This window comes from Chiroxiphia lanceolata, chromosome 27, assembly GCF_009829145.1.
Source record: "Chiroxiphia lanceolata isolate bChiLan1 chromosome 27, bChiLan1.pri, whole genome shotgun sequence".
Lineage (NCBI taxonomy): Eukaryota > Metazoa > Chordata > Aves > Passeriformes > Pipridae > Chiroxiphia > Chiroxiphia lanceolata.
In genome coordinates, this window is record NC_045663.1 from 178,105 (window position 1) to 204,559 (window position 26,455).

General features: G+C 59.9%; 2 protein-coding genes across 25 annotated transcripts; one reads left to right on the forward strand and one right to left on the reverse strand.

Annotated features, from left to right (window-relative positions):
- The first annotated feature begins 327 nt into the window (after positions 1 to 327).
- LOC116799009 (transducin-like enhancer protein 2) lies at positions 328 to 13,798 on the forward strand. 9 transcript variants are annotated; one of them, XM_032711751.1, is made up of 15 exons: positions 332 to 1,095; positions 1,181 to 1,278; positions 1,840 to 1,903; positions 3,177 to 3,221; positions 5,137 to 5,199; positions 5,439 to 5,513; positions 5,957 to 6,146; positions 8,243 to 8,259; positions 9,675 to 9,767; positions 10,066 to 10,110; positions 11,340 to 11,494; positions 12,624 to 12,771; positions 12,853 to 13,003; positions 13,131 to 13,207; positions 13,284 to 13,798. In XM_032711751.1, exons 1-15 carry the CDS (start codon positions 1,072 to 1,074, stop codon positions 13,389 to 13,391), a joined length of 1,353 nt encoding a protein of 450 aa, XP_032567642.1. In that variant the 5' UTR covers positions 332 to 1,071; the 3' UTR covers positions 13,392 to 13,798. The 9 variants fall into 9 exon arrangements, 8 of the variants coding, with proteins under 8 accessions (XP_032567649.1, XP_032567642.1, XP_032567641.1 ...); XR_004360975.1 differs by having other exon boundaries at positions 333 to 1,095; positions 5,954 to 6,146; positions 12,628 to 12,771; positions 13,284 to 13,397; XM_032711750.1 differs by having other exon boundaries at positions 333 to 1,095; positions 5,954 to 6,146.
- A 454-nt stretch (positions 13,799 to 14,252) lies between these two features.
- Positions 14,253 to 26,349, reverse strand: LOC116799007 (transducin-like enhancer protein 1). 16 transcript variants are annotated; one of them, XR_004360974.1, is made up of 20 exons: positions 25,748 to 25,853; positions 25,100 to 25,248; positions 24,358 to 24,589; positions 23,833 to 23,877; positions 20,627 to 20,689; positions 20,405 to 20,479; positions 19,603 to 19,798; positions 19,124 to 19,146; positions 18,839 to 18,943; positions 18,650 to 18,694; positions 18,221 to 18,373; positions 17,766 to 17,895; positions 17,493 to 17,677; positions 17,343 to 17,419; positions 16,838 to 17,087; positions 16,406 to 16,653; positions 16,013 to 16,156; positions 15,781 to 15,931; positions 15,331 to 15,407; positions 14,257 to 15,087 (listed from the first exon to the last, which is right to left on the reverse strand). XR_004360974.1 is itself a non-coding variant. In XM_032711745.1 (20 exons), the coding sequence occupies exons 1-20, from the start codon at positions 25,769 to 25,771 to the stop codon at positions 15,067 to 15,069; spliced, it is 2,397 nt and encodes a 798-aa protein (XP_032567636.1). In that variant the 5' UTR covers positions 25,772 to 25,853; the 3' UTR covers positions 14,267 to 15,066. The 16 variants fall into 16 exon arrangements, 14 of the variants coding, with proteins under 14 accessions (XP_032567629.1, XP_032567627.1, XP_032567628.1 ...); XM_032711745.1 differs by having other exon boundaries at positions 14,267 to 15,087; positions 16,013 to 16,160; XM_032711744.1 differs by having other exon boundaries at positions 14,276 to 15,113; positions 16,013 to 16,160.
- Positions 26,350 to 26,455: the final 106 nt, after the last annotated feature.

Sequence of the window (26,455 nt, forward strand, 5' to 3'; positions counted from 1 at the left end):
CCGCCGATGGCGAACTACAACTCCCAGCATGCCCCACAGCTCGTCCCTCCGGGCTCCAGCTGCGCGCTCACGTTTTATTGGCCATCCTGGGATGTGCCGTCACGAGCCCATGTGGGAACAGGGCAGGGCGATTGGCTGGCGCTTCCGCAGCGGCAGCCAATGGCAGGCGCGGCCGCCGGCGCGCGGGCCGTGGGGCTGGTTAAGGTGGAGCGGGACACGGTGGGGATGCTCCGGCCCGTCCCCCCCCGTGGGGCCGCACGATCGCCCCGAGCAGACGGCGGGCTGGGCCCGGGAGACCCCCGGCAGCCCCGCGCCCGGCGCTGAGCTGGTGGCGCTGCGCCCCGGGGCCCGCTGCCCCTGCAGTCCCTGGCCCGGCGGACGCCGTCGGGCTGTGCTCGTTTGTGATGTCCGTTCCCGCGCACTGCCCCGCGGCGGCCGGTGCCGTGTCCACCCGTAGCGTAGGGGGCGATGACAGTGACCGGCGTCGCTCCCGGGGAACCGGGGTGCCCCGGGAAAGAGGGCGAGGGAAGTTCCGGGCCAGGCCCGGGCGGGGAGCCACGCGCGTGGCGGGGCCCGAGGCGGGGAAGGGCCCGGTGAGGCGAGCGGGGCCCCGCGGGCCGGGGCGGCGGTGACGGCGGACGCCTCTCGAATTGTTCCGCTCGGGCCCCGAGCGGCGCCTCCGGGGCTTGCTCCTTTCCCGGGTTCCCCTTGGTCTCGGGCATCGGTGTGCGGGCGCGAAGCCGGGGCGGCGAGAGCTCCAGTGCTGCTCCGCTACCTCCCGCTGTCCCGAGCCCCGCGGGAACGCGCCTCCTTAAGGGGGCCCGGGCGGCCACCCCCGCACCGCCGGGGGCGAGCGAGATCCCGCGACCGCCGCTCGGGCCCCGGTGGAGCCGTTCGGGGCCCCGCCGACCCCCGGACCCGCGCGAGCTCCGCGGCACGGTCGCCTTGCCGGTGCCCAGGAGAGGGACCCCCGTGGCCCGGCGGGGGGAGACCCCTGGCAGGGGCTGGGAGACGGGCGGGCAGCAGGGCCCGGGGAGTGAGGGGGCCGGGGCGGGGACCCGGGCGCTCGGGATGCTCCCGCATGGACGGCACCCGGTAAGTGCCGTGGGGGCGGCGGGACCGGGCCGGGCGGGGGCTGCACGGCGGAGCCGCAGCCTCCAGCCGGGCCGTCTCTCCCCAGCCTCCGCTCCAGCCCGGGCAGCCCTTTAAGTTCTCGGTCCTGGAAATCTGCGACCGCATCAAGGAGGAATTTCAGTTCCTGCAGGCGCAGTACCACAGGTGGGGCGGGGGGCGCGGGGTGGCGGCGGCCGGGGGTCGGGCTGAGCTGCGGGCAGAGGATGTGACTGGACTGGGGGGGTGGGGACAGGGGAGGCTGCGTCCTCGAGCAGGGGGCGAAGTGGGGAAAGAGGAGGTTCAGAAAGGGCGCTTGGTGATGGGAGCGCCTGGGGAGGAGGGGGAGAGGAGCCTAGGCTGAGTGGTAGCGTGAAACCGTCGGTTAGGGCGCCAGGTCTTGAGTGGGGGTCCCTCGGGGAAGATCAGCCATAGTTCGTTTCCTCAGGCTGAGCAGAGTGTAGGGGGGCGTGGAGGGGACGGCAAGTGCTGCGGGGACAGAGGACGAGGTGGGTGCCGCAGGTGTGGGAGCAGCACAGCAGTGGGCTGCAGGTGCCCCGGGGAGAGCAACACCACTTAGGGAAGCACGTGTGACACCCCTGCTGCCCTGTTAGACTGCAGGGGGAGGCAGGAGTTGTGCCGAGCTTCCTGAGATCACAGGGATGGAGTCTGGAGGGATAGGGCAGGTGATGCTGGTCTGTGAATGGAAACCCTGGATCCCGTTTACAGCTTGAAGTTGGAATGTGAGAAGCTGATGAGTGAGAAGACAGAGATGCAGAGACATTATGTCATGGTGAGCTCCCCCTACCCTGTCCCTGCTGCCTTCCCCCAAAGCATCCTGGACTGCTGCCCTCAGAGAGGTCCCAGTGCTGGGACTCCTCTCGGCCGCTCACCCAGAGGGGTCAATGCCCTACTGGGGGTGCCTGGCCCGGTGCTGCCCTTGGGGCCAGAGCTGGGAGGTGTGAGGGAGGAAGGAATTAGTCACTGTTCCTCACAACACCATCTCTTCTGCTGCTATCTGCATATTCAGTGCTGCTAGAGCCCAGGAATCCTGTCATAGGTTTTGTTTCTTTTATTTTCTTTTTTCCTCCCTTTTTCTAATTGATCTTTTAGGAGAGCTCCCCACTCCTCCCTGTCTCTCTCCCAAGGGGTGAGTGATTCAGAACTCATATCCTAAGACTGGTGTTTTAGGTGAAAGGGGGAGGAGCAGGAGCCTCCACAGTTGCCAGCCAGAGCCTGGCAGGAACAGGGGAGCTACTGGGATGAAGGAAAGAAAATGGGGACAGCAGAACAGGAGCAACATTCCTTCTCCTTTAGCATCTGACACTCTTGGCCCCTCTAGGGAGAGAGGGATCCCAAATTACGCCATCCAAGAGGCAAAAAGATGTGAACTCGGGGAACCCCCATCCCTGGGGTGAAGACAGCCCTGTCCGTGAGGCCAGGGGTGTCACATCACAGGGCATGTTCTTCTCATCCATCAGCTGGGATCCCTCCCCACATCCTGGAGGCTTAGGGATTCCCAGAGGTGGACTACTTCCTTTGGAATAGGCTTTGCTGGAGGAATGCAGGTCCTCTGGTTCTTTTTTTTCTCCCCAGGTGTGAGGGGATGGGGTCGGCGCCGGCACCACTGACAGAGTCATTGGTGACTGGTGAAGGGTGTAACCCGCTGTCATCTTTGCTCTGCACAGGCCTGACACCCTCATGGGTGGGTGGGCAGCTGCATCAGGGTGTGAGTCTGTCTTAGGAGTGGGACAGGCCAGGCCAAGCCAGGATGGGATGTGGAGGGCAGAGGGATTGGCTTCCTCTGGCTTAAATAATTAGTGCAGAAATTGCAGAGCAATCATCATAGGTGTTAGCAGTCTGTGGCTGCTCCCTACCTTGTCCCAGGCTCGTGGCATGTGGTCTTGGCCTGTGGTGTGTGGGACAGCCATTCCTCATGGGCTGGAGGGAGCACCAAAAGGGGAGCTCGGCCAGGGGGAGCAGGACTGGCAGCCAAAGCCCTGGCTGGTCATCGTCCAGTTGCTCTGGGCAGCTCCTAATCAGGCTGTGTTGTGGTTTTCCCTCAGTACTATGAGATGTCCTATGGCCTGAACATCGAAATGCACAAGCAGGTAAGTGAGTGGGGTCTGTGCCAGCAGCAGGAGATGGTGGGGAAGAGGCCAAGGTTGGAGACTTCGCTGGAAAATTACCTTCCTCATCCCCGTGTAGCTGTAATGGCACGGGAGACATGACATGGCTCTCTGCAAGGGACTGGCTTCAAAGGAGTCCAGATGTTGTCAGGACATGTGCTGTTGAGTTCCTTGGGACAGGGACTTACCATCCCAAATCACCAGTCAGAGCCTCCATGTTTGCCCTGTTGCCTTCCTGCAGAGGGTCCCTGGGGCCTGAGTTGAGGGAGGGATGTGGAGGAAACAGCAGAAGCTGGAGCCCAAGGGCAAACGGATTGTCTTTCTTTTTTCCTAATCTCCTTTTCCCTAAGTCAGAGGAGTGTTTTTACCCTTCCTTGGTTCCCCTTTTGTTCCAGTGTTAATTTGTTTTCCCTCTTCAGATTTATCGATCTAGTCATCATGGGCTCTCTGCCAGGGAAATTAGTTTGGACCAATGCCTGACAAAGTGGCAAGTCAACTGCCATATTCCTCCAGCTGGCTCAGCCCCTCTTGAGTTTGCTCCTTTTGGTAGCAGGAAGTATGGTAGAGACCATGAGCATATTCCTGCCATCCTCACATGCTTCAAGGTCTGGTGGGACTGGGACCCACGGATGGGACTGGGAACCAGGGGTGGCCCATGCCACATGGGGCCAGTGGCTCTGCCCACAAGGCAATAGAAGTGAGGGCCAAGCGGCTGAGAAGCAGGAGCCCTGACCCACCTGGGTCCGGCTCCTGGCTCTACCTGGGCAGGAGAGGTCTGGAGGGGAGGCGTCTTTGACTCCCAGGGTCCTGAGTAGGCATTGTGGCAGTGGCTGAGACAGCAGCTGGGACCTGCAGGTGAGCAGGGCGCTGATGGGTGCGGGGGTGTTCCCAGGGTGCAGCAGGTAAATGTTCCATTTGTGGGCTCTGAGCATGGTTTGACCTCTGAAACACTGTCAGGGATTATCAGAAACCTGAGATGAAAAAATGCTTCAGAGCAGCCAGTCCCTCCACCAGTGCCAGGGTAGATTTGCAGTGAGGGAATCGAGTTTTCCCCAGGAGATATGGGTTTTCTCTTGGAGAGGCTGGGCTGGAAGCCACAACCCCTTTGCTCAGAAGTGCTGCTTACCCTGGTGGGAACGTGGCTGGGCTGTGGGTCTGTCTGTAACCACAGGCTCTCCTCAGAGGATACAGCAGGTTCTCTGCACTCCCTTGTTGCCACTGCTGGGCAGGGGCAGGTCCAAGGTGTTCTGTGCCTCTGCTCCCCCTTTGGAAGGAGCAGGGAGAGCTGCCGGCTGGCCCAGGACTTGATGGGGATGGGAGCGGGGTCCCTGCTCTGGGCAGGGCAGGTACCACCGTCAGTTCCTTGCAGGGTTTGCAGGCACGATACCGAGAGGGCTGAATCTGTGGGAGTTCTGCGTCCCTTGCTCTGCCCTGGCTTTAAGTCTGACACTCGGGGACAGCGCAGTGTGTGGGTGGCCCACTGCCAGCGTCTGCGGCTCAGCTCTGCCCTGTCCCTGCCTGTGCCAGTGGCAGCCCCAAAGCCAACCTGGGTTTGGGCTGAGCAAAGCCAGCTGAGCTGTGACAGGAGTGACAGCTTGGAGCTTGTGTTGGCCTGGGTCCACAGAGGGATTTGGGCGTTGGGATCCCTCCCACGTGCCTCTGGGACCTGGCAGCCTGGAGGGGTCCAGCAGCTTTGGGCAGAGTCTTCTCTTGGCAGCAGGAAAACCCAGAAGGGATACAGAGGCAGCAGGAGAATTTCCACTGAGAGGATTTGGGTGGGGAGAGTTTAACTTCGCCTGCATGTCTGCAGGATGCTTGGCTGGCCTCCCCTCTGCTGGAGGGGACTGGATAGGGCTCAGAGCCCTCCATCCCAGGCGATACCTGCTTCCTCTTTCAGGCAGAGATTGTCAAGAGACTGAGTGCCATCTGTGCCCAGATTATCCCCTTTCTGACACAGGAGGTGAGGAGGCAGGGGATGTGCATCGGACTGCTCTGGCTTGTATTGAGGGAAGCCCTTGGGAAGGGGGGAGTCAAAGTCCAGCCTGAAAAATGGGAGGTTTTGGGGAGGAAAATCTCCATACCTGGGCTGGAGGGGTGGGAGAAGGGACTGTGCAGTCCCAGGTGGCTGGGGCAACACAGGGCTGCTGCTCCCTTGGGCTGGGAGCACAGTGTGACTGCCCCCATGCTCTTCCTTCCCAGCACCAGCAGCAGGTCCTGCAGGCGGTGGAACGGGCCAAGCAGGTGACCATGGGAGAGCTCAACAGCATCGTTGGGGTGAGTCACTGTCCAGCTGTGGGCCAAGGCTCTTCCCTGCCCCAGGGGTTTGGACCCTGCAGCACAGTAATGGGAGAAGTCAGGGGTTTTGCTACTTTAGTAAGTCCATTGCAGCGAGGGGGTTTGCCACTGTGTCCTTAAAGCAGTGGATGGCCTCTGGGATCCCCTTGGCCCCTGCTGCCCAGGGCAGAGCCATGGTTTGGGCTCTACCATGTGTTGGGATCACATTTGTGGCAGGGAGGCACTTGAGGTTCCATGGGTGGAAGAAGCAGTGATGCCACCCAGACTGTGCAGCCTCAACAGCTCTGCTCACCTCCTTGTCTTTGCTGGCGTCTCATCCTGTTGCGCTTTGCATCGCAGTCAGTGCGGGAGGGGAGGGTGCCGGGCATCACTGTGGCTGGCTCTGCCACACCCAGGACCATCTGCTCTTTCTCTTTCAGCAGCAGCAGCTTCAGCACCTCTCCCACCATGCATCCCCGCTCCTGCTGACACCCCACTCCTCCAGCGTGCAACCTTCTAGCTTGAGCGGGGCCAGTGGCACCTTGGGGCTCCTGGCCATCTCGGGGGCACTGTTGGCACAGTCTCAGCTGGCCACCAAGGAAGACAGAGTGGCCCAGGATGGGGAGAACAAAGGTAAGGAGAACAAGCATAGCTGGATTAACCTTTCAAAGGCTGCCTGAGTCAGTGCTGGGCAGCCTGCTGCAGGGATCCTGCTGCCTGCTCTGCCTCTTTTCTCAGTGCTCCTCAGTGCCTGGCTGCTGCAGCTCAAGGGATGGCAGATCCAGCTCATGAAATACGTGCAGACCCAGGAGTTTGGCTCCATTTTTGACCTTGGAACTGCTGCCATGCAGTGACAGTGTGTGGCAGTGGTGAGGGTGGCTGTGTTTGCACCCCTGACACTGGGCAGCAGGGCTCTGGACACATCTCCCTGCTCCCCTGGGTGTTTCCAGTGTATGAGGGTCCCCCCCTCCATGAGGCAGCTGGGAGGGTGTGAGGTCCCCGTCACAAAGAAACCTTCTCTAATTATACCAGGGTTTACACCAAGTAAAGATTTGATGCCCAAAGCTGAGACTTAAAGGGAAACTACTGTTGCAAGCCCCTGGTAGAAACTATGGGAGCCACAAATCTGGGGCAAGGAATTTAGAAACCAGAGCCTAACTGCGTGTGTGATGCCATGTAAATTGCATTAATTTCTAGTCCTTATGGGTGCCTCCTCCTGTCAGGATCACAACGTGCCTTACAAACATCATCAATATTTAATCATCATGAAATCAGTGCTCTGAATGCTGTTGCAGGACTGGGCCAAATTAGAAATGCTGCCCAGCTTTGCTTGTGGCCTATTGCTGCTGAAGTGCTGCACAAAGGAGAAGCTGCTCTGAGCTCAAGTCACCTTTTGCAGAGTGCAGGAATTGGGTAGTTGTGCTGAGAGGGAGACTGGGGCAAGAACAGAGGCTCCAGGCATCTCTATGGGCTAGAAACAGGCAGCCAAATTTAGCAGCTGTAGTGATGCTTCTCTGCAGATTTCCCTGGGAAAGGTGCTGACTGAAATGCACTTGGGACAGGACCCAACAGCAGCAGCAAAGCTGGGCACTGGGTGGGGTTTGCTGCAGTTTCTAATGGTCTGGTTTGGCTTGTTAAGGTGTCAAGGTGGTGAAAACAGCAGCAGGAAACTGTCGGTGGCTGCTGTGTGCCCCTGCACACAGCTGTCTGCAGTCAGAATTCTGTTCGTGTTTCTTTAAGGATGGCTTCCCAAAGGAGAAAAACAAACTCCAGAGAGAGGATAAAAGCAGGCTGGGCTGGGCTGAGCCTGCTTAACCCTCCAAGCCTGGATAGCCCCATGCCTCCAACCAGAACTTCTCTCAGCCTGGGTGTCTGGCCTTAGTGAGAGCCATTCCTTAAAACAAAAAAAGGTGAAATGCTCCATCTGGCTGGGGTTAATCCCCGGTGCTCTGCCATAGTTAGCCAGAGCTTGTGTGAGTCGAGCTGAGCCAGAGGTGTGGGGCTGATGGCAGGCATCCAGTCCCCCTCCTGGACCATGGCCTTGGAGCAATGCCTACAAGAGTCCCTCAGCTCCCCATCCCTGCCTGACTCTTTTTGCCAGCAGAGACCTGAACGAGTTTGTTCTTTCCAAATGCTGGTGGATTTCTAGGAGTGAAAATCAACCAGGGAGGGTTGCTAGACCACAGCTGCAACCCTGTGCTTGGATTTGCAGCAAATGCCTGGCACGTTTTCCCTGGGCTCAGGGAGGTGGACCTGTTTTGCTATGCATGTACAAAAGCTTCGGAGGCTTTCCAAGCAAGGTTTTCAGGCATGGCTTCCTAAGGAAATAGGATGGGTGTGATTCAGGAGGTCTCAGCTGGCTGGTCGGCTTGTCCCCTCCTGGCAGCTTTGGACCTGTTGCCACATCTAGGGAAGAGATTCCAAAGCTGGGGTAATTCTTGAAAGTAGGTGGGTGGATAGAGATTTCCCTGCTTCCCTGAGGAAAACCAATGTGCTCATCTCCCATTAGACAACAGAGAATCCACACTTCAGGTGGGCAAAGTGGGAAATCAGGTATGATTTGTAAGCCCATGTCCTGCTGTTTCCTGTGTTACCCTGCAGTGCCCCCTCTCCTCCCTGCCCGAGTATATAGGGCACAGCCTTGGCATTAACAGCCTCTTCCTCTCCTCCTCTCTGCCTTGCTGACATGGATCTGCCTGGATATTCTCCCTGCTGCTGCTTGGCTCCAGAACGTGCCCCAAGCCAGGTAAGTCGTGATGGACTGGTAGCCTCAGCTGGCCTCAGTGGTATCTCCAGTGTGGGCCAGGCAGGAGCCGAGCTGGCCCCTGGCTCCTGGGAATGGCTGGGGGTGCTGGGCAAACTTTGCTGGCCTGAGTGGGTTGTGTTTGTATCGGTGTTTTTTAGCTGAAGGTTCTGGGCCACCTCAATTCAGTCTTTGCTGATGCAAGAATCTAAAGATCAAGGGCTACTCCCAAAATAACCAGCTCTGTCCTTTTCAAGGAGTTTCCAGTTTAAGAATCACTCTGAACAGGTCTCCCTTCTAAGCCCGGTGCTGCCAGCCCCTCTGCAGTCCTTGGCTGCCCCCTCCCTTTTATGATCTCCCCAGTCCCAGATCTGTGACTCCATTCCCAGGCTCCACAGTAGCTTACAGCTCTGCAATATCCAGAGTTCCAGTTCCTGTTACAGGCAGAGGAAGAAAGGGTTAAAGAGCTCCTTCATTGGGGAACAGTTGGCATTGATCTTAGGCTTTCGGTCAGGTGGGAGAGGAAGAAGGAGAGAAGGTGTCTGTGTTGTGCAGAGGGGATCCCATACCTATCCACGTGCCTCTTTCAGAGATTGCCGAGGGGACAGGGAGCATCATTTCTGCTTCCTGATTCTGTGTGTCAAAACTGTTTGTTGATCTTACTGTGCTGGGAACAATCGGCTCAGGGGAACCCTGGGATGAGGCATGTTCTCCCCGATTGATTTCCATCATGAACAGCCCTGTGGAGTAGTCCTGGGAAGGTCGGGAGGCCACGCCCCAGCCCAAGCACACTGGCTGCTTGGGAGGAAAGGCAGTCCCTCTGGGCAGCCAGTGCCAGCCAGGTGTTCCCCTGGTCTGCAGAGAGGCACCTTTTGGCTGCATTATCATGTAGGGATGCAAGGGGTTGTAAGATACCACTGCAGCTGCCAGCAGCCTCTGGGGAGCGGGTATTCATCCTACTTGGCCCCATTCCGCTTCCCAGTCTGCTGGCTCCCATGCAGCAGGGTTGAGGTGAAGTAAACACGGCTCCAGTGGGGATTTTCCACTCCACCATGACATTACGCTCCCCATGCCTTCTTGTCTCTGCAGAGGCAGATCTGCCCTCCAGTCGTGCCCTCCCCACAGCCCTTGGTGCTGGGCCAGGACACAGCTGCACATCTTCATCCTCCCCCATTGCTGTCACAGTGGGGTCATCTGCCAGTGGGGGCTGTAGCCTCCTGCTCTGCTGTCTCTGCCCTGCTTTGGCCAGGAAGGGGAAGCCGTGGCTTTGGGGTTTTGGGCTCCTGCCCACGAGCCAGGGAGATGCTTTGCCAGGGTGGAGGCAGTGATGGAGCAGGGCCTGGCCCGACTGAGAGGTGAGGGGTGGCTGTCTTCCCTCACACTGGCTGACATGCCTTCCTCTCTCCCCTCTGTGTCAGAGCATTTCTTGTTCCCCCCCTGAGCGCCTGCAGGATGAGGAGCGGATGGGCCTGAAGCGGAAGCGGGAGGAGAAGAACCTGCCTGGGCATTCTGTGAGTGCACTAAAGAGTGTGGTTGTGGGAGCTGGTCCTGGGAAGTGGCTGGGGAGCCTTGTGCCTACCCTGGTGCAGGGAGATAGTGTCCTGTGAGCAATAACGAAGCAAATGAAGAGCCCCGGGGAGGCCACTCAGCCAGAGGTCTGGGTCGCTGCCAGCAGGGCATGGTGTTGGTCCATGAGGAGTGATGAGCAGGAGAAAATGAGTCTTTGCACTGTCTGGGATCCTGGGGCAGAGCCTGGTCCAACCTCTCCCAGTCCTGACTGAGCCCTTCTGGATTTTTCCCTCCTTGCAGGACAGTGATGGGGACAAGAGCGACTACAACCTCGTGGTGGATGAGGTAGGCCCTTATACTTGGAACCTTGCAGGGTATCCAGCTCAAGCTGTAGTCATCAAGTTTACGACTCTGGTTCCTAAGCTTTGGAGTTCCTTGGGCTCCAGGTCATTGCTGCTGGGAGCAGCATCCAGCCAGGACATGTGCCAGCCCTGCTCTGATGTGTTCATGTCAGCCAAGACTGATTCCACTCCCACTGCTCTGAGTAGAAAGCTGTGCCAGCCAGGGCTGAGCTTTGCCAGCCACAAGATTGGCTCTGATTCACAATCCCCTTTCAGTCCCTCTCCTGTAGCATCCCATATGGGGAGACTGATAAGCTGGGATGAGAGCTCCAGGGAGTTGGGTTTGCTGCTGGCAGCTCCAGTGGGTAGTGGTGGCAGGAGCAGGCAGCCTCGCTGTGCTGCCTTCGGCAGGAGCCTCACAACACACCCTGGCCCTGCCAGCCCCGGGCTTTGCAGTGCACCTCATGCCCTGCCTGGCCTTCCAGCAGCCTCAGCTTTAACACACCAAGCCTGTGTCAGTGTCTCAGTGCAGGGAGCACACTGAATTCCAGTCCTTTGCAATGGAACTGCCATGTACTTCTGGTACAACCTTCCCTGGCTGCTGAGGCAGGCATGACAGAAATTTATCCCAGCCACAACTATTCTTGGCAGAGATGATGTTTTCGGGGACATACCTGCTCATTTTCTGGAAGACAAGGAGAAGGGACAACATGTGTGACGTATTTTTTCCTCCTACCACTTCCTAAGAAAATACAAGCCCTAAAAGGAATATCAGCAGGAATTTCTGCAGAAAACAACACTTACAAAAACTACTCGGTGGAATTATGGTGATAAAAATCACAGACCTGGTTAAATAGTTATAGGAGTGCAAGAGCTGATGGGCAGCTTTGTCTCTGAAATAGCAGCTCTGTGTCAGTTCCTCATGTGCTGGTCACCATCCCTCCTTGTAAAGGCATCCGTGGCCACCAGTGTCTTCTGAACCTGCTGTCACCTCTAATTTTGTTCAAAGAGAAAAATCAAGGCAGTTTCTTTTCCAGGGGACCGTGGAGCAGAACAGTGGCCTGTGAGTGGATGCTCCTCATTCAGGTTGCTTAGGCAGATGGGACAGCGAGGGGTGGGGGGAGCAGACTGGGGCTTGGTGGTCCCTGCAGGCTCCAGGCCCGGCTGGCTCCCCGGAGTCTCTGTCGTTCCTGCCTTCCTGCACAGAGGGACTGGGTTTCCTGCTTCCCACAGATGTTTTCTGCCCCCAGGACCCCACCTCGGAGCCCGGCAGCCCTGGCTGCTCACCCAGCAGCCGGCTGGCACCAGTCCACGGGGAGATGCCGAGCCCAGCCTGCACCACCTCCAGCAGGAGCACAACACCCCTCGGGCCAAAGGGCCAGTGTCCGGTAGGGAGGCATGTGGGCAGCCAAGGCTGGGGGTGGAAAGTGGGGCCAGGGGTGTTTGTGAGCAGTCTGCTGCAGCCCAAGGTAGGCACAGAGGCGCCAGTGCTGAGGGTTTGAACCCATGGCTGGGCCCCCAGCCCTGGGAGCAGAGGTCCATGCCCCCAGAGGGGTGTAAGTGTTGCTGTGCAGAGGGTGGGCTCTGCAGTATTCTCACCCTGGCTGCCCTCAGGATTCCCCAGAGCTTCTCGTAGCAATTTTTTTTTTTTTTTTAATTTTTTTTTTCCCGTCCTCCTTGCCAAGCACCAGTCCCGTGCTCAGATTGACACATCAGCATGTGGGAAGGGGGAGGGATGTTTCTGCTACTCCTTGGCCTCCCAGCCAATGCAGGGACCAAGCAATGGCATCCCCCCATCCTGGGTCAGGAGCCAGCTGGGGGCTATGGGCAGCAGCGAGCAGCAGCTCCCCAGCACAATCGGATTAGAGCAGACAAAGTGCCCTGAGCAATCTGCCAGCACAGCACGTAGCTTTTCTCTGTTATTAATTTTTTTTTTCCTTGCTGGTGTCGACAAAATCCCCAGACAGAAAAAGCGGAAGAAGTAGGAGAGGCAAGAAAAAAGCAAGGAATGAAATAGCCATGGGGCTCAGGTAGGCCAATTCATCCCAGACATCCTCCTGGTCCAGGCTGTGGATGGGGGTGCCCTCCGTGCAGGAGTTTCGCATGAGGGAGCAGCAGATCTATCCTGGCCCTGTGGATCCTTGGGCAGGAGGTGGGCACTGCAGGGTCACAGGGTTGTGGTAGTTTGGGGTGACCCAGAGCTTGCACCCATTGGGGGAGTGGGAATATGGAGCTGCTCCACACCATGGGGATGTGTAAAGGACAAAGGAGGAAAATAGACAGTTTCAGGCCCTGGATGGCCTAGTTCCTGTACAGTTCCATCCAGGAGTTGTGCCTCCTGGGCTCCTTCCCCTCCACAGGTTTGGAGGTTGACCCACCTGTGGTGCTGGGGAAGGCTCTCCCGGGTGAGCCCGGGACTGGGAGCACGGGGCAGGGTCAAGGGGGAGATGCTGGCTCCTGGGGAGTGGGAACTCCTAACAGCCATGCTCTTGCTTTCTCCATCCCCCTCTTTCCCAGGCAGTTTCAAGGCCACACGGATGGTGCCAGCTGCATCGACATCTCCAATGATGGCACCAAGCTGTGGACAGGGGGGCTGGACAACACTGTGCGCTGCTGGGACCTGCGGGAGGGGCGGCAGCTGCAGCAGCACGACTTCAGCTCCCAGGTGGGGCTGGGGTTATCTAGGAACACCACAGGGCCAGGTGGGACCTGCTGTGTCAATGTCTGACCCTGTCTCTCCCCTCAGATCTTCTCCCTGGGCTACTGCCCAACAGGAGAGTGGCTGGCAGTGGGGATGGAGAGCAGCAACGTGGAGATCCTGCATGTCACCAAACCTGACAAGTACCAGTTGCACCTCCACGAGAGCTGTGTCCTCTCCCTCAGATTTGCCTCCTGTGGTAGGCAAGGTCCATTTTTTCTGCTTGGGCTGTGTACAGACCAGATGGTTCCTTTTGGTTTACTCCACCATACTCAGCTCCCCTGAATGGAGTCCCAGACATTGACCCACTTTGTCTCCTGCGCCAGGGAAGTGGTTTGTGACCACAGGGAAGGACAACCTTTTCAATGCCTGGTGGGCACCCTACGGAGCCAGCATCTTCCAGGTGCGGGGGAGGCATTTGTACGGGGGAATGACGGTGGATCCAGCCACCAGCCCTGCCCTCACCTCCTGTCTCTCAGTCTAAGGAGTCTGCCTCAGTCCTGAGCTGTGACATCTCTGTCAACGACAAATTCATCGTTATGGGATCTGGTGACAAAAAGGCCACCGTGTACGAGGTGGTCTGTTGAAGCCCCATCATCATCCCTTCTCCATCAAGGAAGGGGCCTGTCCTTGTCCAAAGCCACCAGGGCTCACAGAGGCCTCCAATGCTGGACCTGCCATTCCACAGACCTGCTTTCCCTCCTCCTCCTTTGCTTTCAGACACCAAACCAAGGCCCTGGCCTCACTCTCCTGCCCCAGTTCCTGCTTGATGCTGGAGGTGAGGGCTCAGGGGGGCCTGGTATCCCCCAAGGCAGGGCAGGGGCTGGGCTGTGTGTCCTGGGACCTGTCTGTACCTCAGGCTGGCTGCATGGGGAGCTGATCAAGGCCAGTACCACCTGAATATGTCTTAAATTACTGCTACTGATTTAATGGGACCCATTTTCTGCTGGAGAAACAGCTGTAAATTATCAGTAAATAAATGTATTTAACTGTGTTTTCAATCCTTTACTAATAAAAAGGAACAAAAGAGGAGCTGGTATGGTCATGGGCAGGGGCCTTTACCAGCCAGTGCTGCCAACCCTGCCCAGAGGGCTGGGCTGTGAAATGTAGCCTCCGCGTCCTGCTTTTGGCCAGCAGCATGGGCAAGGCCATTCCCACTGTGGCAGAGCTGTGGCTGCCCACCTGCCACCAGCCCCAGCTCTGGCACAGCTGCAGCAGCAGCCTTGGCTCTGTGCTAGGTGTGGTGAGCTATGGCTCAAGGCTGGGCTCAGGGCAGGAGACCAAAGCAGCTGCCACATCGCAGCTGGCGGCACAGAGCTTCCCTGGCAGCCCTGGCCATGGCCACTGCCAGTGCCCAAGGCTCTCGGGAACAGCCCTGCTTCCCCACGGCAGTGCTGGCAGGAGGCCAGACTGATAAGGCAGCACTGATTGCTCACATCTCATTTCCTTCAGAAACCACTTCCTCCACCACTGGCATCTCCCCCACACCCCACGGAGGCTGCTCCAACAGCCGGAGCCACCGCCACGCTCAGGTCTGTGCCTGCACTGCCAGCTGCACTTGGGTCTCCCCACCCCACTCAGGATCAGGGCTGGGCCCTGCCAATAGCAGAGCTGCCACAGACCTGCCCTGGCACAGGAAAGGAGCAGCAAATTGTGGTTGCCAAAGGGGATGAGGCTGCTGCCCTGGTCTCACCCATCCTCACCTAGCTCCATCCCACCACCGTGCAGCACTGCCCAGGACAAGGCACAGCTGCCTTTTTTTGGTTTGTTTTTATTATTAAATATACCCTGGCAGGCACAGAGGGAAATGAGGCCAGAGCCCATCCGCCTCAGCAGACCCAGACCCCCAACAAAATACCCCCCCCAACAAACTGTTAAAACCAAACAAAATTAAAAAACCAACCCAACAAAAGCCCTAACAATGCCAGATGGCCCCCCCTCCTCCAAGTCCCATAGTCTAGATTTAGAAAGGAGCTGACAAAGAACAAAGCAAGGAGAAAGTCCCCAGGAAATCCACCCCGAGCAGCCCACGACGCCTGGCCACGGTCCCAGGGCCACCTTCACCCCTCTCTGCTCTCCTCCAGCTGCGATGCTGTGGCCACAGGCTGCATGTTCTTTGGGAAGTCAGCAGTAGGGCAGGTGGAGTCCACCTATCCATCCACACGGACGTCCACCTGTCCCGCAGTTGGCACCTCTTGTGCTCAGTAAATGATCTCATAAACCGTAGCTTTCTTGTCCCCTGAGCCAGTCACAATGAACTGGTCATCCGTGGAGACGTCGCAGCTGAGGACAGAGGAGGTTTCCTTCGACTGGAGAGAACAGGGGTAAGCACAAGAAGCAGGCCCAGAGCAAGTCCCCACTCCTTGGGACTCTGACCCTGAGTTGCACCCGGGGAGGCTGCAGGGACGAGTTTGTTTATGGGGCTCGTTATTGCTAACACATATTTACAGCCAGGTTGTACTGGGCAGCTCTTGGCAGTCACACCCAGAGGAACCCCCAACCCCACTGGCCCTGCACGCCCCACACCTGGAAGATGCTGGCTCCGTAGGGCGTCCGCCAGGCGTTCAGCAGGTTGTCCTTCCCCGTGCTCACGAACCACTTCCCTGTGGAGGGACAAAGGAGCCTTGTGTCACCAAACCAGGCCCAGCAACTGGATTCCAGCAGCACATCCTGCCCAGGCTGTGGAACACAGGGTGTGGACATGGCAGCCAAGTCTCTGCTACCCAAGAGCCAAGGGGCTGTTTTCAGGAACACACAGGGGAGTCCTGAGATAACAGAGCTGAGCGTGCAGCTGCCAGCGCTGCTCCAGGAAGGACAGATGCCCATTCTCTGACGGATATGACTGTCATCCACTGGGGACAAGGCTGAGTACTGGAACCACTGCCCCCAGTGCAACAAGCCCTGTGACACAAGGCCAGAAGTAGAGGTGGCATCCATGAGGCTCCAGAGAAGGAAGGCCAGGAGAGGCGTGCCTACCGCAGGAGGCGAATTTGAGGGAGAGAACACAGCTCTCGTGGAGGTGCAACTGGTACTTGTCAGGTTTGGTGACATGCAGGATCTCCACGTTGCTGCTCTCCATCCCCACTGCCAGCCACTCTCCTGTTGGGCAGTAGCCCAGGGAGAAGATCTGAGGGGAGAGACAGGGTCAGACATTGACACAGCAGGTCCCACCTGACCCTGTGGTGCTCCCAGATGGCCCCAGCCCCACCTGGGAGCTGAAGTCGTGCTGCTGCAGCTGCCGCCCCTCCCGCAGGTCCCAGCAGCGCACAGTGTTGTCCAGCCCCCCTGTCCACAGCTTGGTGCCATCATTGGAGATGTCGATGCAGCTGGCACCATCCGTGTGGCCTTGAAACTGCCTGGGAAAGAGGGGGATGGAGAAGGCAAGAGCATGGCTGTCAGGCTGGCCAGTGCCTGCAGCACAGAATGTGGCCAGGGCAGCACTCAGCAGTGAGAGCAGGAGATCCCTGCTGCAAGGACAGGCACTGTCCCATTGCCAGGGTTAGACACAGGGAGAGGTGGGGACATGCTGCAGGGGACCAGGTGGTCCCTGGCCTGAGGAGCCCCCAGCAGCTCTGCCCATGCTCCCCCCTGACTGACTCACCTGACCAGGGTCTGGTTCTGCAGGTCCCACACCACAATGTTGCCATCGCTGCAGCAAGAGAAGCAGACTTTGGCATCAGGGCTGATGGCCAGGGCGTAGCAGGCGGGGGCAGAGGAGGTGAGCTCAGCCTTGATGCGGGGTGTGGGGGCCGCCAGGTCCCAGATGGAGAGGGTGCTGGCCTCCCCCCCCACAATCAGGCTCCGGCCGTCCGGGAGCAGTTTGCAGGAGCGGATGTAGTTGTCACGGTTCTGAATTGGGGTTACAGGGAATGGGGCAAGTGAAGAAGGAGCTGATGAGTGCTTGGGGGGTGTAGGAGACAGATCTCCTTTTCTCATCCCAGATGTGAAAGGACCCTCTGTCCCTTCCACTGCAACAGGGGCACATTCCCCTTCCCAGCCCCCCGCCAAAGGCCTTTCTCCTCCTCCTCCTTACCAGGCAGTCCAGCTGAGCCACGGCTGTCTTGGTGCCCGGCTGCCCCACGTCCCACACCTTCACGCAGCCCTTGCCCCCCGTGTAGACGTGTCGTGTGGAGTTGCTGATGGTGACGGCGCAGACCACCTCGCCGTGGGTCAGGGTGTGGAGCTGCCGTGCGTGGCGGGGGATGCCAGAGCCGATGAGTGCGTCAGGTGGAAAAGGCACCGGCTGCATCTGCCCGTCGGCACTGACGTGGAAGGAGTAGGCACTGGAACAGAGCAGAGCAGTGAGAGCCAGAGGAGAATCCTGCAAGGTCAGTGGCCGGTGCCACGTGGGTCCCAGCAGGTCTGACAAAGGGAGCACGTTTTGGGAGTTGGAGCCATGAGCAGAGCATGCCCAGTGATGCCAGTTGTGCTCCCCACCCCTGCTGGTCCTGGCTTGTCTGCATCACCCAGGTTCAGCCCCACAGGTTACCACATCCCCTGCCCCAGCACAGCCCGCAGCCCAGCCCAGCCCTACTTACGGCTTCCCCGAGGTCCCCACTTGTATGCCGGCCACCAGCCCGGGGATGCGCATGTGGGGGTGTGGGTCGTAGCCCACCTGGAGGGGACAGCAGGTGAGAGTAGCTCACACTCCGTGGCCCCCACGGCCCCACGGGGAGCAGGTCACGCACCAGGGGGGAGCGTCCGTAGCTGCTGGCTCCCATGGCGGCTGCAGCCCCGTTGAGCTGCGGGGACATGAGGTGGAGGCTGGCATAGGCGCCAGTCCCGGCCACGTCCCCATTGACTGCAGGGTGGGCCAAGCCAAAGGCAGCTGAGTAGGGACTCTGCACTCCCAGTGGATTCCTCAGGCCCAGGGCTGATGGGGGAGAGGCAGTGTGAAGGGACAGGGCTTGGGAGCCAGTGCTTGGAGACACCCGCCCGGGCCCCAGTGGGGCCAAGCTCACCCAGGGGGTCTATGGGGGCCTTGGCAGCAGCAGGGCGAAACTGCTGGGCCCCGCCGGAGCCTGGGGCTGTGGTGTCGCCCTGGGAAGTGGGGGTGCTGGACTTCAGGCTGGGCGTCCCTGCCTTCTCCACCTGCCGGGAACAGCACAGAGATCTGACAGCTGCACCACTACCCTGCCAGGGGGTCGTCTCGGGTGCTCTCCAGCAAGCTGGTCCCTGTTCCTCCCCCTCAATGACAGCCCAGCCCAGCCAGCACTGCAGGCTCTGTGGGATAGGACGTGAGCTGGGATCTAACAGAGCAGAAGCCCCGTCCTGTCCCTCCAGCACTGCCTTTGCTCCATGGGTTTGGAGACAGGTAGACCCATGTCTGGCCACTCTGTCAGCTGAACCTGGGCAGCAGGGACACAAGCATAGGCCCTGACTGAAGTGCCCCAGCTGCCCCAGGCAGTGCACGTACTGTGGGTGCATCCTTGCTCCGAGATGGGGAGCTGCTGGAGGAGGCCATGGAGGTTGGGCTGAGTGGCATGGTCTCCTTCCTCCCCAGTGGGACCTTCTCCACCCCGTTTTCCCGGGACGAGTAGGAGTGGACGCTGTGCGGTGAAGAGGGGTCCTGGGGGTGGGAGAGGGAAATCAGCAGGCAGCAGAACAGGCAGGAGTGCAGGGATGTCCCAGGTCATGGTGAGCTGGTGGCTTAAGGAAGGGCCAGGCTGGGAGCCTGAATCTTGGGGCTCATTGCTGCCGTTGGTGAGGGCCAGGGAGTATGACTCAGGGGTACCACTGGCACCTCCCTGTGATGCCCACCTCTGCCTCTAGCAGCCTGTTAGCCCCCAACCTGGGGACAGACAGCACACACTGACCCCAGCCCCCTCCCAGCTGATGCACTGACCTCATCCACCACCAGGTTGTCCTCACTTTTGTCTGCGTCGCTGCCCTGAAACACAGAGGACACTTAAAGACAAAGGGGCTGCAGCCACCCTCGCTCCTGCCTGGGGATGCACCGGAGGCACAGGCAGTTCCATTCTTTTCCCCACAAGAAGGGATGGGGTCACCCTGTCCCCCACAGCCCCAGGCTCACATAGTCTGTAACGAAGTCCTTCTCCTCCACCTTCCTCTTCTTGCTGCTGCTCAAATACTCAGCGATGGCTCGCGCCCGCTCCCCATTTGGCAGTGCCAGGGAGCTCTGGGGCGGGGGGATGCAGTGTTAGCGGCCAGGGATGCTGTGCCCGGCTCCTGGGACAGGCAGCACCAACATGGGGCTGCGGCTGACTCCTGGAGCACGGAGGGCCCCAGCGCAGCCCCCATGCCCTGACTGGAGCCTGTGCCGCCACAGAATGATGCAAGAGAAGGAAAAAGCACTTACGGGGCCGGAGTCTCGGTCTGTCGCTGTGGCAATGCAGAGGCGCAGCAGGAGGAGGAGGGAAGGGGGGACATGCTGTGCCACCACCAAGAGCCCCCCAGGAAAGTCACCCGCTTCTCCCATGGGTGCTGGGGTGCTCACAGCAGGGCTGGGCCAGCATGACAGCAGCAGGGTGGTCCTGGGCCCCCACCAGGGATGACCCTCCACCAGCCCACCTCACCATCCTTCCAGGAGGTGCCGCTCAGTGGGGGATGTTCCCCATGCAAACCCCTCATGGCTGCCAAGCCCCCTGCCCCTCCCACCCAGTCAGCACACCTGAGGCATGGACAAGTGGCCCCCCCATCCATCCCTGGCCCCCACCCTGGGGAAGTGCCTAAGCAGGAAGATCCTGGGGAGCAGAAGCAGCTCCAGGGCCCTGCACCACCTGTTCCCAGGTTCACTCAGATCCGACCGCACCCAGCCCTGGCTCCCCCCACACTTACCCCTGGGCTCCGTGTCAGGGACTCCTCGGTCATCCTTGGTGAGGAGCTGGGCCTGGGCCCCCAGTGCCCCTGAGAGCGCCAGCAGCCCTGAGGCACTGCTGATGCCAGCAAGGCCAGTGGGCTGCAACCCAGAGGGGTGGGGGGTCAGCGGGATGGGGGGAGTGTGGTGCGAGAGGTGCTGCGTCTGGAGCTGGTGCTGGAGAGGAGCAAGATGAGAGAGAAATCGAAGGGCTGTGCCAAGACAGCTGTTCGGCACAGGGGGGGAAGAGGCAGCCCTGGGTCAGTCAGCAACAGGACTTGGGTGAGGAGGGGCAGGGCATGAACTCAGGATGTCCCCAGCCACAGTGTGGGGGCCACCATGTCTGCCCCACTGACTCCCCCCACCCTGTGACAGGAGCTACTGGGACAGATGGGGGACCCTGCCAGTACCCAAAGCACTGTACTGCTGCATTCTCATGGGAATAACCAAGGAGGGGGGATGGTGGCAATCCCCCTTTCACCTGGGCCACAGGGCATCAGGACACAGGGACATGCACCAGCCACCACCTCCACACCCAGCTGCATCTCCTCCATCCTGAATACTGCTGGCAGCCCCCCCAAACCAGCCTGGTTTGCCCTTCTCCTCCCCCTGACTCAGCTGTGGGTGGGAGAAGGCACTCAGGGCAGGGGCCACAGTTGCCTGGTGTGCCATGGGCAGGAGGAGTTTTCAGCCCAGGGACAGCAGGAACCCAGGAGGTGCCCAGCAGAGCCCAGCACCCCAGGCCCAGGAGTGGCGGGAAGGGTGGGCAGAGGGTTGACGTACCCCAATTGCCACGTTCAGGTCGGTCATAGTCACCTGCTTCGCACGCTCCACAGCCTGGACCACTTGCTGCTGGTGCTGCAGGGAGAGAAGAGAGGAGCTGGGGCAGGCTCATTTCTCCAGCGAATGGGGCAAAGCCAGCTCTCCAGCCTGGCCCAGAGAGCAGGGCTCCCTGGGCCCCAAAGGACCTCTGCACACCTGGCTGGGGCCCAATGGCTTACCCACCTCCTGAGACAGGAACGGGATGAGCTGAGCACAGATCACGTTGAGCCGCTTGGCGATCTCTGTCTGGAAGTGGAAGAGAGGTAGTGCCCATCAGGGCAAGGGGCAGAGTATCCCCCATGCTGAGGGGCCCCAATGCTGCAGGAGAATCCACTCCCCATGGGTGCTGCACAGGTGCCACCCAAGCCTCAGGGTACTGGCAGTCAGCCCCAAGGGCTACTGCTCAGCACCAAGGAGCAGAAACACCCCAGGGATGTTTCTAGAGAACAACTCTCCTTCCTAACAATACCCCTTCCAAAAACCAGTATCCTCCATCCCCACCCTGAGAGCCCCAGGAGTGCTTCTACCTCCTCTCTGCCAGGGACATAAAGCCCATGCCATTGAAGGCCACCCCCAAGCAAGCCCCCAGCCCTGCAGCCAGGGCCCCAGCAGGTTCACCTCCGCCCCCCACGCAGCCTCCTGCCGGCGCCACGACCGCTACCTGCCGCTCTCCTGGCCTGCAGGAAGCCCTGGAGAGGTGCTCTACTTACAGCTGCTGTTTTTCTGCAACACTTGAGTGCCACTGGCAATCAAGAGCACAGAGGGCGAGCGCAGCATGGGGAGGGAGAGCGGTGTTGTGCCATGGTGTGCCATACTCCCAGGGCATCCCACTGCCAGCTTCCAGGGCCCCTGCTGGTGCCACACTGCACAGCTCGGGCAAGGGGAGAGCACAGACATTCAGCCATCCCTGGCCCCACAGACACATCCCTGGGAAGAAGCCCCAGGGGCTGCAGGGACAGGCCCCCTGCCTCTGGTACAAGCAGGCAATGGCCGAGAGAGCAGACACCGCTTCAGGCACCAGCAGAGACACCCGCACAGAGCTGGGGACCCCCGTTCCCTAGCATGGGAGTCAGGTAAGACACTGCCCCAAGCTCCAAGGAGCTCCCTGCCCACCCTGGTGGGGTAGATGAAAACACTACCAGGCCAACACGGGGCTGAGAGGAGGGGGTCAAATCCAGACCCTCTTATCAGCCCCTAGAGGAAACCAAAAGGTGAAGGGCCCCAACAGCCAGGGATGGAGCTGACCCCTGGATCTCCCCACCAGAACATTGGGCACATCTCCCATGCCCAGCTGGTGCAGGCACCGCAGTGCCAGGGTGAGGGGCTATAGCACTGCTCGGCTGGTGTGGGGACACAGACCCAGGGACACCTTGTGCCGCCCTCCAGAGCAGCTGCCAACCCCTTCTTGCCAGACCCAGAGAATAGAATACAAATAATCTGGCACCTGCCCTCGCTTCCCCTTCTGAGGGAGGAAAAAAGAGAAAGAAAAGAAAGGAAGAGGGGGGAGCAAGGAGATTTGGCAGCCGGCAGTTCTGGGAAAGATTTAGCTGTCTCCCGAGGCCAGCAGTGATGGATTCTCTTCCCTAATGCACTGATGGGCAGCAGCTCCTTGGGGAGAGCTGCCTCCAATTCACTCGCACTCGTTAATGTGCAATTTACTGGCACTTTAACGCTCTCAGCATGAAAAACGATCACGCTGTTTGCAGCCCCCCCAGCCACCAGCACCATCACCTCCTCTCTGGCTTGTGGTGAGCAAGTCCTAGTCCAGGCAGATTCAGGGAGGTGGTTTTATAAAAAGCTACAGGCCCCTTCAACGCCAAAAACAAAGCAACAATAAAAAATTAATGTCTCACGCTCATTCCTGTCTTGATCCTCTCCTGCCAAGCCTGTGGCTGCCTGGACAGCTGCACCACCACAGCCAGCCCCCAGCCCTATTTCCCTCCAAACAAACTCAGAGCAAAATCCCACGCCTCGGCCTTTGCTGATGCCAGCACTGCTGGGCGCCTGAGGAGCCCCTGGGGACACTGGGCTGGGCACCATGGCACTACCCAGCTTCCAGCCACGGCCATGGGTGAGCGCTCCCCTGGGGATCCCGGGACAGCCAAGAGTGTTTAGGACCTGTCTGTGCCTGTGAGCAGTGCTGGATTTGGGGGAAGGGGAGGACAAATGGTGACACGATCCCACCCCCCGGCAGCGATAACCCACAGCTCCCGCACTGGCAGTTCCCGTTTCTCACACAATGGCCGCTGGCTGTCAGAGCAGACTTACGGGCCCTTGTTAAAAGTGCCGACAGCTTGCTGGCTGGCAGCCAGCGGCACCTGGGGCTGATAGAAAACACGAGCCTGCGAGGACTGGGAGAGAACCAGCAGCCAGAGGAGAGAAGCTTGCAGCCCTCTGGGGAGGGGGACTGGGCCGGGTGGACCCTTGGCATCATCCCTTGCCAGGGTGGCTTCAACACCTCCTCTTCAGCAGGGATGCTGGCACAGGGAGGGCACCCAGGAGCAGGAAGAACACCCTCCTGGCAGGCACAGAGCTAGCAAGAGTGGTCAACAGCCTGCCCTGAGCCGCGGACAGGGGGAACACCGCTACACTGACCACCTGAGCGGGCTCCCGTGCAACAGTTGGCATCAGCAGGCGCAGGGCGGGCAAGGAGGCGGCTGTGGCAGCAGCACGCCTCGCCAGGCTCCTCCGCAGCCTCTTTAAAAATAGATGAGACGAAATCTTCTCTCTCAGAGCAGCTGGTGACCCAGAGCTCAGTGCAAGAGAGGAAGGGAGGGAGGGAAGGCAGAAAGGAGTGATGGGGATGCAGTGGAGGAGGATGTGCAGCCCTGAGCCCCCAGGGAGCCCACTCTGCACCCACACCCCAACACACTCCTTTCTACCTCATGATGCTCCTCAGCCCTTGTCCCCAGGTGAGCTGCCCCCAGGCCAGTGGGCACCTGGCAGTTGCAAAGGTGGCAAGCCAGAACTCATAACCCTGCAGCCCCTTCACCCTGAGGAAGCCAGTCTCCTCCGTGACAGTTCCCACATGACCACTCACAACTGGTGTGAGCGGCCATGCAAGCACAAGTCTTTCACTGCTGTTCTCTGCCCGACACAACAACAGTATCACAGTCCAGCCAGGGCACCCAGAACCCAGCGAGCAAACAGCAGCTCAGGTGCAGAGAGCTAAGGAGGCAGCCAAGGCCGTGACACAGAGCAGCACAAAGCTCCCAAAGCACAGAGAAGGGGACACATTTCCCACAAGCACAGCCTTCCCTGGGCTATAGCGGGGAGCAACCTCCCATGCTGTCTGTGGAAGGGATGGTCCAAAGGGCCCAGAGAGCAAGGTGGGGCCAGGGAGCTAGGACCAAGGAGCTGGACAACACTCCTGATCCACCCAGACTCACCTGTTTGTGCATCTCAATGTTCAGGCCATAGGACATCTCATAGTACTGTGAGGGAGAGAAGGCAGCATCAGCACAGCTCTGGAGACCAGGGTTACTCATAACTAGAAAGTCCTCTCCAGCACTAGCATTCCAGGTCAGCCTGGCCACAAATGGCCATGGCGTGGCCAGACCAGGGCAAGAACACAGTCCCCAGCTCCTCTCCTGGGAGCAGAGGTCTCTCTGGCACATGGCTGCAGCCCACAGGATGGACACAGTCCTACCAGGGCTCCTGCTCACTGCCTGTGGGAACGGGGACAACCCAAACGGGAGCAGCTTTGCCACTGCAAGCTGCAGCAGCAAGTCCTGATCAAACACCACGGCTTGTTTTGAGGATAAACCAGACAATAACAGCCACAGGAATCAGATCTCAGGACCTGGCCATGTGACCCAAAGGTGAGGGGAAAGTAAAGCATCCCAGGGCTGTGTGACCTTTGATGGTTCAGAGGACCCACACCGCCCTCCTCCACTCAGGTGGAGCTCACTAACCATGACATAATGACGCTGGATTTCTGTTTTTTCTGTTGCCAGCTTTTCGCATTCTAACTTCAAGCTGTAAAAATAAAGAGGAGAGGAAGGGAGAGGGAACGACCCCCCTGGTCCCCCCACTGACAGGATCTCCCTGGCTGGACAGAGCATTGAGCCCTCCCAGCGCACCACATGCTTCAGCCTCCTGCTCTCAGCTTCAATCCAATCTCTCAGCACAAGCCAAGAAAACCACCTGAAAGAGGGTGGGAAGGGGCTGATAAAGATGAGATGGACAGCAAAGGGATCTGGGCATCAGGGAATAATTTGCATGGACTCTTAACCCCCTCCCCAGCATCTGCTTCCCAAATGGAGCGAGCTGCAAAGCCAAGCTGCATTTCAAACCTTGTTCTGCCCCACACGGTGTGAGGAAGGGGAGGTGATCCGGGACAGCAGCCTCAGGGATAAGAGGGACTCCAGGTCTGCTAAGTGATGGCTCTGGCTCAGTCCAGGAGCCGGGCGCTGGAGGTCAGCACCTCATCCCGGGGCTTTTGGCAGGCAAAGGCTGAGTTTCCCCCTGAGTGTCATTTTAAGCTACCAAGGTGGTGGTTGGCACAGCCATCCTCTGGATGGACCAGCGCCCACAGCCACACGGAATGGTGCTGCCTGCCCCGACGCCCAGCACCAGTGGGAGCCCATTGCTTATCAGCACCAGTGAAGTGCCCAGCTCCTCCCTGCTGGCACGTGAACTCTGGAAGCTTCTCACCTGTGGTATTGGTTCTGCAGGAACTGGAATTCCTCCTTGATGCGATCCAAGGTCTCTGGGTAAGTCAGTTTGAGGGACTGGGGGGTACTGGGGATGGCACTGGCAGCGACAGCAGCTCCCGAAGCAGCAGAGGGTGCCTGGAGATGGGCCTAGGCAGAGGATGGGACCCTCAGGGTCACTGCTGCCCCCAGTGAGACTGGTGCATCCCCCCAGGGGTTTCCTGCACCCAAAGAAGAGGCCATGGGAACATCTGGGAGAGCAGCACGTGCAGGAGTTACTGGAGAGAAAATTGGTTACAGCCAGGCACCAAGGGCCTTCTGAGCATCAGCTTGGCCACTCAGCCAGCAGATTAACGACCACGGGTGGCACCAAGCATGGCGTGGACCCAGTGGCCTGTCCTCGCCCGAGTGCCACACAGCTGAGCTTCCTGCCCACCCACCACTGTCGACCATCACGCCCTGGCAGATCCCGCTTCTCACAAAGCCCAAACCCCCAGCAGTGGGACTCAGCGCTTTGGGAAGAGCCACAGCACCACTCCCGAGCATCATACGCCGTCGGCACCGAGCAGGGAGCTGGGTCTGGGGGCACAGGCCCTGCAAGGGCCGAGGTGGCACTGCTGCGAAGGGACGAGGCCGTGCGCGGGCTCACCGGGGGCCGGTTCTGCGGGAACATCCTTGGCACCGGACAGGCTCGGGATCCTCCGGCCTCCGTCCCACCTCAGGCTCGGGACGGGGCCTGGAGACGGCTCCCAGCTCCGGATCAGGTCCTGGAGAAGAAACCGAGGGTCACCGCTCGGCGCTGCCTGGAGGCGCGGGGGGAGCCCGGGGCCCCGGCCCCTCTGCAGCCCCGCCGCGACCTGAGACCCCCGCACCGCGCTGCCCACATCCCCGCGGGGACCGGGGGCCCAGGGGCTCCCTCCGGGCGCCGCGGGACCCGCCCAGCCCTGGCCCCCCGCGCCGCGCAGACAATGGCCCCGCCGCCGCCCGCCGCAGGTACGGCCGCGGGGCGGCACCGGCCTCGCCGCCGCCCCAGCCCCAAGCGGGGCTGGACCGCGGCCGGCGGAAACCTCTCCAGACCAGACTGGACCGGACCGTCGGGACGGGACGGGATGAGACGAGACGGGACTCACCGCGCTGCGCGTCCCAGACCCGGCCCCGGCCCCAGGCGTGCGCCCCTGCAGCGGAGCGGGGCGGGCCGGGCCGGGCCGAACCGAGCCGAGCCCGGTAGAGCCGAGCACAGCAGAGCCGAGCCGGGCCGAGCCGAGTCCAGCCGAGCGCAGCCGAGCCGAGCCGGGCCGAGCCGAGTCCAGCCGAGCGCAGCCGAGCCGAGCCGAGCCGGGCCGAGCCCCCGCCCCGC